The sequence below is a fragment of the Lagopus muta genome, chromosome 4 (assembly GCF_023343835.1).
Source record: "Lagopus muta isolate bLagMut1 chromosome 4, bLagMut1 primary, whole genome shotgun sequence".
Classification (NCBI taxonomy): Eukaryota; Metazoa; Chordata; class Aves; order Galliformes; family Phasianidae; genus Lagopus; species Lagopus muta.
The window spans coordinates 41,605,861-41,619,038 of NC_064436.1; the positions used below are offsets into that span (position 1 = coordinate 41,605,861).

Below are 13,178 nucleotides of genomic sequence, written 5' to 3' on the forward strand. Positions count from 1 at the left end.
TGCATGTTTTATATATCCATATATATCCATCCATACAAAACCAAGTATGTAAATTTCATATATGGAATAGAAATCCATGTAAATAGACATACTACTAAAATACTTTGCTTTGTTTAAATTCAACACCAACTAAGACATAATTTGCTCATGAACTTTTAAATAAATCTGAGATTTTCTTTGCTTTCTGAACAACATATACAAGTAAAGAACAATCTGACATAAGCAGCGTACCTGTGTTCATTCTGACACTGACGGATTTGCTATAAAAGTCTTCAGATTTCCTGCGAAGAATAAAATGATCTATTAATTTGTACAAGACATGAATATGTGGCACAAAATGGCAGTACGACTTCTCAGGGAAGTGGAGAATCAACACGATATAAACAACAGTCCTATTTTAATGTGGCTTTAATTAAATTGGCACTGCATGTTCTTCCAAAGTTAAAGATGAGCTGGTGCTTCCATTATAAGCTACTCTATTTGTAAGTGTTTAGTATCTCTCTGGTAAACATTTGCTCTGGGTTAAAAATGTAGTAATTGATTTTTGGTCCTGAAACTATAAACTAAAGAAGACCAGTTTAAGAACATGTTTAAAGTCTGCTTATGTCTTATTCACTCTTCTGCGTGAGGAAAGATACAAAGCATAGGCCTCGTAAGATTTTTTTGAAGCAAACAAAGTTATTAGATCTTTCCTCATATGTTTCCAAGAAGGAGATGTGTCTGTTTTCATCCAGTGATTTATCACTTCTCTACAGACAACACAACATTCTTAATGCTGCCCACTGCATTGCTTTGCACTGTAGAATATGTTTTGGCATCCACAGAAATCCATTTCAGTTGACCCACTGGAGTCAACAGACAGGAAATGAAGTTGTTATATATTTGGTTTCCAAGCTCAGCAATGTGCTTTTTAAATGTAGTAATGTGCATGAAAATAATGTATGTAGAAGCTGTAGCACTTATTTAGGCATCTCGACTCCATACAGTACTTACAAACTAACAAGAGCAGAAAAAAGCAATGAGAAAACCCACAACTGCAGAAAAAACAGGACACTCTACATTAACAGGCAACTTCAACCTACTGGTATAAGTCACAGCACCAACCAAAACAGTATTTTCCATCTCAGTTTATGACAGTTTATGTTTCAAATTAATCCGAGGATCGGGAACTTTAAAAACTCTTCTCTCTCTCAGTCTCTTTACAGTACTGCAGCAGCACAAAAAGATGACAAAGAGAAATGCAGAGCTGGTTTCAAAGAATACCCCATTCTTACCACAGATAAGAGCCACAGAGCCTGCTGTGTACTCAGCAGTCTCAACTGTGTTTTACATACATGCTGCCCACTATAATTTACTTCAGTGAGTGAGAAACACTGAAGGACAAAAACGTATGAGCTGAAAACAATTATTCTCCCTGTGCACTGTCCCCATCGAGTTCAGAGTAAAGCAAATAGAAAATCATAGTAAAAAAAAAAAGAGAAGGTAAACAACTCAATGATGTTGGAACAGGGACCCTTTCTTTAATGGAAGACTTGAGATAACCAATATTTAACAAAATTTAACAGTGACAGAAAATCAAAATAGAATTTGAGCTCAGCTCAACAGGTGGACTGAATTACCTGTACCTCTGAACTGACAATAAAAATGTTCTCTTGTATTCATAATGAAGCCAGATTCTACTCTGCTTGAAAAACTTACTGGTAAGCGATTCTTCATGCTAAAGTATGTGAAGAAACTGTCTGAACTCTGCTGCTATTATCCAAAGACAGTTTTTGACAGAAAGCATGTATGATAAAAAAAATAATAATTAAAAAAAATTTTTTTTTAAACCTTAATACTTAAATACTATGGAAACAGTTATCTGTCAATAAATGAAGTTTAAATCACATTCTGTTCTGCAGCTATCAGAAAATGATCTGAAAATTTCTAGAAGAGCTTTAAAAATTAAGGCAAATGATCTCTTTTTTAAATCTTTTTTTTGGATAAATAATCTTTGACTGACACTTTGGATTTACATAACAGCAGCAGAATATTTTTAAAGCCCCGATTTCTTACAACGTTTTTGGGCTGCTAGAAGAGATACCATTTTCAAGCCTTCTTTTAGCCTGGAACTGAATCACTGATGGTACTTGCAAACAAGCAGTGAAGTGCAACATGATATTTATTTTCAGACCCAACAAGTACAGAACTCTTGGAAGACTGTGATGCCAAAACGATTTTTAGCAGGTGGCTTTGATATATTTACAGTGAAGATTGCTTAACTCTTACTGAAGTTCTAACACACTACACTCAGTTTTAGCACTTAACCTTTGTCCTCTTTAGACTTTTTCTATCCTGATTACACTGCATGACTGACTCACAGTGAAGGATTCCAATACAAATCATTCACATTTCCACATTAATCTAAATTTCCTATAGAAAGAAAAACGCACAACATTGTATACCCGAAAAGTATGCATTCAAAGAAGGTCATATCAATTGAACTGACACAAACAGCAGGCCTTGCAGTTTAACTAACTGCTACTGCTCACTTAAAATTATTTGGAATTTTCTGTTGGTAGAGAGGTAAAGGATTGCCCAAATACTTAATGGTACTGGCAGTAGGATTCAAATGAGCACAGAGAAATTAACAGTCAGATATACAAAGGCAATGGACTATAAAAATAAAAATTTGCCTTAAAGAACATGAAGATTCTTACTTCAAGAAATTGGTGGAGAAGGGGAAGCAAAGGGATTTGTTTTGCATTACAGTTCCTATTTTGCCTCCTGAAAATTGTTTGGAGTACATGGGCTTGCAGAAAGCTTTAATCTGAGTGATGTAATGACTATTCCTCTGGAAATATCAGACAGTCTTCACTACCCAAAGGATGTCTCACAATCAGCTTACATATTCAGCTCTTGGATGCTAAACCAGAAGGAATGCCCATAAATATAGTGCAGACATGAAGTACTACTGGAACACATCAGTTTGCAAAATCAACAATTGTTGATTTAGTCATCAAGGTCAGGTAGGTCTTCTACAAAATTCATACCTAATCCTAGATGATAAGATAAAGGAACACCAAGTTAGCCAGAGTAGCATGGGGAAATTTTCCACTGAGAAAAGTTGTGCATGCTCCACCCCTGGAGGTGTTCAAGTTTGAAAGGGGCAGCGAGCAGCCTGATCCAGTATCTTAGTATATTTGGCAACCGTGCCTGCAGCAAGAAGATTGACACTAGATGATCCTGGTGATCCCTTCCAACCCAAGCCATTCTATGAAAGGGTTAACGCACAGAAATGGGTTAACTCGAGTACAGTTAACTTGAATACAGCTGCAGTTACCACTGCTTTAGTTTCACTAAAGACGTAAGATACATTGCTGTATTATTTCTTGATAAGACCTTATTTCTTGATAACACCACAAAGATTATTTCAGCTCAGCAATACTTTGCACTGTGAAAGGTTACTAAGAACACTAGTAGGAATCTCACTGACACCAGCTCTGTTCTCCCCAAGAGACCTTGCAGCTAGTTGTGATTGCTTCTGTTCCTGGTAAGTTATGAAGTGTGGGGTTCTGCGGGGAGCCATTCTGTCACACCCCTTCTGTTCCACATTTCTGTGCAGCTATAAAAAGAGTTAGTGAGAAGTCAAGAAAAGCTTCTCCACCTTCAAGAGCACAAGATGCATCTCTACTGTTTGAGGCTCAATTCCATTGTTGATATTAGAGCACTTACAGGTGCAAATGTATCACCTAACCAAGCATCAGCTAACCAAATGTGAGCATAGCCTTTCTGAATCAAAGTCTAAATGAGCAGTAACATGTTATTATCTGCTTGCACCTCATCCAAAGAATTAAGATCATCTTTGTTAGTACCCATAATCTGTAACTAGGTAAAGACAGAGAACATTAAAATTCAGAATATTCTTTGATAACAAAAAGGAGAAGATACTCTTTTGGAAATACGTAGAAACCCTGAAAAATGTCATTACAGTTAAATTCTTAGCTTAATGATTTGTACATTCTTAAATGCCACTTGTAAGCATCAGCTCAAACTCATCCAGCTTATAGGTATCTTTCATGATCTGTCTCTGGCTCTGTGGCCTAGAGTGCAGAAAATTTTGAAATGCTAGATTACTTATCTGTGTAGATAACCAGCAAGCAAACTCCAAGAAATGAGTTGTTTTCTTTCACAGTTTTTGAAAGACTGGTGAAGAGCAAGGTGGTAATTTGCTTTGTTTGGTATATTTTGAATCAAAGCATTCAGACTATTGCTATTTCATTTCAAAAAGAAACTGGCAACGTCCAAATAAACTGCTGATGAATTCTACTTAATAGTCTGAATGAGACTCAAAGAGAAACTACTATCATACACACAACTTCCCTTTCCCAAAAGCAGCAGATCTTAGTTATATTTCAGCTTCTTGGTTCAGAGTACTATGATAAATTGTTAGTTTCATTGGCTAGAATCAACTAAACAACTTCCTCTAGTTTGCTAGGGATTAGGGATAAAATTAGGGATTAAAACTTGAAGACATTCCAACTGTGCACAGTATCAGTACAAGTAAATTAAGTAGGTATTTAACTTTCAATGTAAGCCCAGTTCCCCTGTAGTAAAACCCCCACAAACTACTTAAAGCACTGAGGAGATTTCATCTTGAAAACCACAAGCAGTTCTAGTTCCCATGATCAAGAGACCAAAGAGATCACATAAAGGAGAATTCATCTCAGGAGTGTATGGCTAACCATTCTTTATAAACACATCAAGTGGACATAACTGGAGGAAGCAGAGGAACAATGTTGGCACAAGTACTGCTACAAACTATTTGTCTTAAATATAAGTTTGAAAATCAGAGTGTGGTTTCTACTCACAGAAGCCATTAAGTTCTGAAACATTTATCACAACTGCTGTGGTCAAAATCAAGAGCCTGAATTTGGCAAATGTATGAAGAAAAAGTGACTGTCTGAAGGAAAGAGAATAAATTTGATAGCACATCACTTTCCAGGCAGTCACTGTTTTCCCAATGCAATTTTTCCTCTGAGAATGCTACAAATGCAAGATGAGGAAGAAGTGGTATGGTATTCTTTTCTTTTCCATATTTCTTCATAAAATAGGAAGAAAATCAAGTGTATATTTGATGACAGAGAAAAAGTAATGAAACTATAGAGAAAAACTACATGTTTCTAATCTGAAAGTTCCTTACAGCAATTTTTGTTGTTGCATAAATTGGGGGGAAAATTCACAATTGCATTTTAAATTGGTATCAAGTTAGAAGTAATTAGAATATAAACTTGCACATTTTCTATGATATATTTTTCTAACAATACACAAGCTTTCTAGATCACTTTTTGGAAATATGGAAAGTTTTGACAAAAGAGGGTCTGATTAGGACATGTCAATCATTTCACCATGATCAAGTAGCTTATTTTACTAAATACACTACTTAACACAAATACTCAAAATTCCATTAACTCAAATTTTTATTTCCCAGAAGATAAAAACAAAAAAACAAACAAACAAAAAAACAACAACACCAGGCCGTATACAACCAGTTCTCCATCTTTCTCAACACACAAATTCCAAGAATCATTAGAACTATGTTCCTATTTAAAATCCATCATGTGATAGTTAAATATGAATTCATTAGTCTTCAGGAACTAACAAACACATGACAAAAATTTGCAGAATCTTGAAAAGCAATGATGAAAGTAAAACTTGGTAATTACTTCAATCATTACATTTGAATGATTAAAGTACCATTAATCAAAATTCCCGTGTTTATAGAGCATGACACACAATGCATTTCTACATGCACAAATCCCCACTTAAATATCATTCCTTCAAAAAAAAATTTTGAGGAAATAATGTTCATTCATGAGAGCGAAAATCCTTTCCTATTTTTTTCCTTTTTAAATTTAGAAAAATGCTTCCCTGAAATAGATGTAATTTTACATCTATTTAACAGAGTTAGACCAATTCATGGAGTAAGATTCTGTAACATATTCTTAACAATTATGCTGTAGCAACAGAATTTAATTCTAGACTTCTAAACATGCTCGTAAATACAAAAAAACCCTAAATCTATATAAATGATGATATTAATTAAAATGAGATTCACTGGAATATTTTCATCCTTCTTATTTACGAAGATACATAAGCTCAATGGGATCACATAGGCAGATACTTTATCCCTAAGTACTTAAAATTTTCAGACAATTTTGTCAAATTTTGGCAGGCAGCCAGAGGCCTAAACAAATTTGACAGTTTACTGTTCTGTGATTAATTCTCACAAAGAATACAGATGTTATTGAATCCAAATGGGTGATCTACCCTAGATCATGCCAGGAAGAAAAATTACAAGCTATATATGGATAGTCGCTACATACCTTATGATCTTTGCTACAAATCAAACAAGGAAAAATACTTGTTAGAAATCAGATAATGTTCAAAAATTACAAAGGAGGAGATCATGCTGATGTGAACTGAAGAGCCATAAAATATGAAATGATAATCAGAATACTTTAGTTACAAAGCATAACTACAGCAGATTTTTTCACTGTTGATCTGAAAAGACACCAGATTTCTCCAGTTCTGTTGCTCAGTGAACTATTGGTAGCCTTTCAATCTGCATAATGACATCAGACTAATTGCAGAAAGATCAAGCAATAGTTAAGTGGCAATGAGTTTAAACACAAACAAGGAAGACTCATCCAGAGTCACAGCTGCCTTTTGGGACAGTAATTCCTTTCAGCTTCTGTTAATGTTCACGCTAAATGACTCAGCATTAAATGCTTCAAAGTAACTCAAATGCTGTAAACTTTGATCTTCCCTATGTGCTATAACAAGTGTCTTATATCCGGCTGTTTGTCTCATTAACTCTTACCATGTTTGGCTATATCTGAAGAATATCAGCACTCCTTTTCGTAACTCTGATCCCCTCAGAGACTTAACTGGTTCCACAAAAGATACTTAGTCGCAGCAACACTATGTGCTCACAAAACACGGTAAACTTGCATATGACACATAAAGAATAGATCAGCTCTGTAACCTTTTGTTTGCATGTTTTCCTGAGACTTCATTTTGCACTTTTCCAGGATACACAACCATCGTTTCTCATTTCAAATAGCTTTACCCTCCCTCTCCATACATGCACGTAAAACAACACACCTTCTATTGTCTAAGCATCACTGTTAGACAGTTGAGGGAAGTGATCATACGCCGGTGTGACCTCACCTTGAGCTCTGTGTGCAGTTTGGGTGCCACAGTACAGGAAGGACATAAATCATTAAAGAGCAACCAAAGGAGGACTGTGAAGATGGTGAAGGGGCTACAGGGCAAGACTGCATGAGGAGCAGCTGCGGTTCCTTGGTTTGCTCAGCTCAGAGAGGAGACTGACGGGAGGCCTCATGGCAGCCTACAGCTTCTCACAGGATTGGAGGGGCAGCACTGAGCTCTGCTCTCTGTGGCAACGACAGGGCCTGAGAGAATGGCACGGAGCTGTGCTGGGGAGGGGCAGTTTGGATTTTAGGGAAAGGTTCTTCACCAGACAGTGGGAACAGGTTGCCCAGGGCAGTGGTCACAGCATCAAGCTGCTGGAATTCAATAAGTATTTGGGAAATGCTCTCAGACATAGAATTTGGTCCTGTGAGGAATCAGGAGTTGGACTTTAATGATCATTGTGGGCCCCCTCCAGTTTGTGAGTCTGTGATCCTGCAGTTTACAACACCAGTGCATGTCCTGTACTTCGACTGTTTTAATACCTAATGAAATCCAACATGCTTCAATAAAACAAAAAGCCACAATTTTTTCCTAGGATAAATAATCAGGTAAAGAACTACCAGCAGTTATAATTAGTAGCACAGTTAAACTCACATTATTATGAACTGCTAATACTAGCTACCTGTACCTGATAACTGAATTTCCGAAGTTATAGAGATTTGGTTCATGTTTAAAGATTGGCTGCTTATCTTTCTCTTTCCCTCTCAATTTTAACTGTCCACCAGCACACTTAAGGTCTGCGATTTCACTCATACTCTGCTGATCCTGGAGCAAGCCAGAAATAGCATAACATTAAAGCTCACAGCTTTAGAGAAGAGAGCATACAAAATGCAAATGTAAAGAAACAAGGAATGAAAATAAATCTTTTTAATTGAGAAAAAACTACAGTATTTGACAGAAACAGCCAAGAAAGAGAACAAGGAAGCACAAAAGGAACCCGACAGATGCTGTTTGATACCTGAGGAGCTGACAAGACTGAAACGTGAGTATGAATCTGCAAAGTAACTTGAAATACACTTAAGAACAAAAAGGAATTATACAGTTTGTCTTCTCCACATGCCCTCCATGTAATTGTACCATAAATTCGTATTAGATTGCCAATCCAATTTATTCAAATATATTAGTGGGAGATTTCCAGTACTGAGTTGTCTGGCAATTTTAATTCCAGAAGTAGACTACTGTGGCATTCTAGAGGAATTCAGGGGTAACAGCAGATTTAGACCACAAAGCAGGAGCCACTGAGGTAACCTGTAAAACCTGAGTACCTTGGAAAAAAAATAGAAATCAGGCTTTGAAAGGGAAATGGAATCTGCCCATACAGTGGTACAACAGCCCCTTGACTGATGGTTATCAAAAGCTGTTGCTGAAAACCACTCATGGGAAAAGGTCCCGTCATCTCAGAACCGTCCAGTGACCCACTAAACAAAAAGACCAAGAAAACAAAGGATGTTTATGTTACCATTTACTGTAAATTAAGATCTGTTTATGGAAGGGGTTTTATGTAATGGCTGAATTATTAAATTTACAGTCATTCTCAAATAGACATGGTTTCACATACCAATTAAATCTACTTGCATACCTAAGAAGAAAAATCAGTAGTGGACAAGTTTGCTGGTTTGTTTTGTTGTTTTTTTTTTTCCCCCTATAAATTCCCATCATTTTCCTATCAATTTAACTTTTCAGTGACATTTCAAGGAAAGTACCGGACCATTTTGTCAAGCAGTCTTACATGGTCCAAGGCACTTTTAGGGCAGGTACCATATGGCATCGCAGGCTATAATAGAGCACTAGCATTTGGTTTCTATACCTGGTTCTGCTATTGACTTTCAAAATATCATCTTACCTTCATGAGCTTAGCTTTCTTTTCCCCTTGTTTGTAACTTCAGGGACTGACTTCACAGACATACCAGGATGAGATCCTCGTCTCTGCTAAGATGCAGCCTTTCCCCAGTGGGTAGATGTACCAACCAACTATTCCCTCAATTTTTTTTTTTTTTTTAAAGGTTTCCCTAAATGTTCAATCAAACTTAAAGGAAAAGTCTAAATTTTCGTTAACCATAGCTGCCCAGTCCTTTGATCACTGGGCAAATAGTAGCTGCTAAGAGCAACCACTTGCTAAGAGAAGGCGTTAAAAAATTGCTAATAAAATCAGTGCAAAAATTCTACAACCACAAAACTGTTCCGACATTATTGAAATAAAAGTGTACCATAAAAATAATTTTCAAAATACTATTTCCCAAGATTATTACTGTTATGGTTTTTCAGATGAGAGTTTGTATAAGCATAACTATACAGCATATGGTTTTCTAACATAAAAATTGTTATCCAGAAAACCAAAAAATTGTTACCTATTCTGCTTTACTGATATTATATTTACTTCCTGCAAGTAACATTCATGTCTGTAAGAGCTGAGTTCATATTTATCAAGTTAAACTTTATTAATTAAAGAATTGATTTTCCCTCTCAGTTCTCCCCAAGAATTACAGATAACATATTTCTACCAAGAGGGTAAAATACTAAATTATTTGGTTAAATATTTTGGTATTAATAATGCTATTTCACTACTTATTGCTCAGTTCATGTTTTTATATATATCTTATATGAATGTAGTACTCTGATATTTGATTTTCCAGTGTGGGGATAAAACATTATCATGTGACATTCACTCTTGCTATTCTTACAGATCTTAAATGAGAAAAAACTGCTCAGTGCTTCGGTTCAGCATTCCAGACAGTGAAGGTCAGAGTCAAGATGATTCCTTATCAGCACAAAATTGCCTTTTCTCAGTTCTGTCTGTATAACAACAATAGGTTGAATGATCCTATGAGTCATGTCACACAGATGTTACCTCAAGAACATTTAAATGGAATTCTCAGTGTCAAAGAAAACTAAGTACACTGACCACACACATTCTGTAAAATGAAAATACTTCTCTATAATCTGGCATAACCCTCCATTTTTTCCAGTGAGAAAATATATGAGAACATGTGTATACATATACACATACACCCACACACCTATATCTTTTGCCTGCAGTCTACAAATATAATGATTAAAAAGCTGTATCTTAGGAACTATAATGATGTAACATAAAATTTTGATTGCTTTAAGCACAGTTAATTTGCCTGTGTATAGACAGAATTATGTTCTTCCTGTAAGGAGCTATGCAATAGTGAACCTAATGGTAAGCCCAGCATGTAGCCCCGAACCTCATTTATAACTTAATTATTTTCCTCAAGGCTTATATTAAACATTGATCACTGGAACAGCTATGCATTTCACCACATTATTTTTGGCTCAGAAAGATACCATATTCTTAGTGAAATAACAGAGACTAAAAATAAATTTAGTAATTTTGGGTGTCTGAATTAAAGATAATTTTTTGGGTCCATTTTATCAGAATACTTTCAATATAGGTAGTGCTAATCAAACTCCCCCTTCACACCAACTGTGGGCATGTGTGCCAAACACTTCCCCAGATCCAGCCTGAGACTGGTTCCAGGCATGCAGCAACTCAGGAACAAAGTTTGGAATCACTGGGGAAGAGGACTGAGTACCTGTACAGCACTGCAGAACATAGCCACACAGCACAGTAAACGCTACAGTTGGGAGCTTCCTGTGGTAATGCACAACGTGAATACCCCAGGAGCTGTGTGCGCAAGGACTCAAACTAGAACTTGTATTCCATATCATTCATCTCTGCTATCACACACACAGGTCAGCAAATGAGAGAAGGATTGTAGGGCTCTACAGCGGAGTACTTTCATTCCTTCCTATTACTGTATCCCATGAGAAGATTCAGCTTGTGCTCTGGATGAGGCAACAGCTTTGCAGAAAAAATACAACATGAAGCCATTGAAGTAATTGCATCCATATAGAGAGGTAGCTTTAATTCCAGCATCTCCCACTCTCAGCTTTTATAACAGCAGCATAAGTGTTTCTCATGCAATCATTTAGATTTTTTTCTTCCTAAAAGATGGAAAAGGTGGCCCTACACAGACACCTGACTCAGTTTTCTATTAACACTAATTGCTAATGAAGTTTGGCAACTGCAGTAAGCTTTCAGCTTAAATTCTCAGTCCCAGATTCCTTTCTAGACAGTCCTACCTTTGTCTGTTCGACTTACTTAAATGCCAGTGTTCCTGTAACTGCCCTCCAAACACAACTCCCCCTTCCCCTGCCACAGGCTGTTTGTCACAGTCCAGAGCTCTTATTCCCTCAGTTTTCAAGCCAAGCAGCCTTTTCCCCTTCAAAACTAGTCTATAGGGGGTCTGAAAGAATAGCAAACACTGCCACTTTAGTTTCAAGCTAGATCTAGTGTTCTCTGTAATAACAATTACATGAATTACACTCAGAAGCATTCGATAGTCAAGTCTAATTTTCTGTTCATGTGCAATGAGGACAGATCTCCAGATATTCTCACTTTGCTAAATCTCTACTCAGCATCAACAAGCAGACTTTTCAAGCACACACAGTTTTTGAAATAGGTAGAAGTCACACTCCTAATGAAGCTAGGTTAAAGTTTACATCTGTGTTCCAGTCGCTGAGATCCTAACCATGCTAAAATATAGGTCATCAGAATTCTTAAAGTGAACAAAATAATTACAGTATAGAACCACAGCTCCTACTTTTTGCCAGACAACTCAAAGCAGGACATGCTAAATGAGTTCATCAATAATCGGTGCCATCAATCTATGCCAATTGGTTTATAGAGTTTAATAATCCAGTTTCAAACAAATTGAATAATTTTGTCTTAAGGTTTCTTTCAGCACTATCATGACAATGTAGCTTGTTTTGCTTCCTAAACAAACGAGTGAAACTCTGCCATGTGTACATCTCCAGGAGTACTGAAGCTAACGGGAATCTTCCACTGGCTCTTAGTGGGTTTAGTACTTGCCTTCAGTGTAATGTGAATTCAAGGTTATCAAATGTACCTGCAGTAGTAGCAGTTACTCTAACCCTGCCACAAGTGCTATTCAGGGCTTCATTGTTCTGCATTGTAAGCATCACTCAACTAATTCGTGGAGTGCTAGCACATGAGATAGTATCTGTTACAGGAAAACTCATAGATCAGTTACATGCCTTGCTATAATACCAGCTATTCCACCTAATCAAGTGTAGTACGAACAACAGAGAGGATAGTTAATGTAAGGGAACATCACAGAATATTTTCCTTTATGAGCTACTATTTGGTTTACTTTATTATTAAAATTAAATCCACAAATTAATCTGTCGTATGTAACTTTTTCATGCTATTTTTATAGCTTTTTTTTTTTTTAATTGGCAACAGTAAGTGCCATTCCTGTAGCAGATGTTCTCAGTTCCCACACACTTAATTATAGTTTTATAATACAATCACCTACCCTACAGAGCATTGTAATGTGCTGTTCCAAAAGTCTCTAGTACTTGCTCATTACATTCTGCTGCTACATAGAGCACCACTGGTTTGAGCTGTACACCAACTCACATCCATGTCACAAGGAGGTAGGCTTCAACTTTAACAGGTACTTCACATGAGCCTGCACGAACAGCCATAATGGCACACTTTGTTTAAAAAAGTTCAGATAAAGAAATTATCATTATGGTAAATCACATTACATAACTTTTATTAACACACCAGTCTACAACTTAGAGCAATTATTCCACTGAATTGCTATTTCAAATAGATTGAAAAATGGAAACTTAATTGGAAACAAATCAAACTTTCAGCAAATTAGGCTCAGAAAAATAAATAAGTTTACTTTGTATTTTTTTCCAGGTTAAAAATGATTACAAGTCATGCATGAATTTTAGCTGTTTTTAATCAATTCTGTTGTATAAAATAAGACATAATTCTTCATGTGAAAAAAAAAACCAAAAAAAAAACCAAACAAACCCAACAAAATAGTAGCCCAAATTTTAGAGTTGCATAGCACAAACGA

At 36.3% G+C, this 13,178-nt stretch overlaps 1 protein-coding gene across 3 annotated transcripts in view; it reads right to left on the bottom strand.

The window, feature by feature from the left end:
• Positions 1–13,178, bottom strand: part of SORBS2 (sorbin and SH3 domain containing 2) — a 141,979-nt gene that overhangs the window by 73,070 nt on the left and 55,731 nt on the right. For all 3 annotated transcript variants that reach the window (XM_048941150.1, XM_048941151.1, XM_048941152.1), the window contains one exon: positions 232–281. In XM_048941150.1, the coding sequence (XP_048797107.1) occupies positions 232–241 (10 nt within the window). In that variant the 5' untranslated portion in view covers positions 242–281. The remainder of the gene's footprint in view (positions 1–231; positions 282–13,178) is intronic.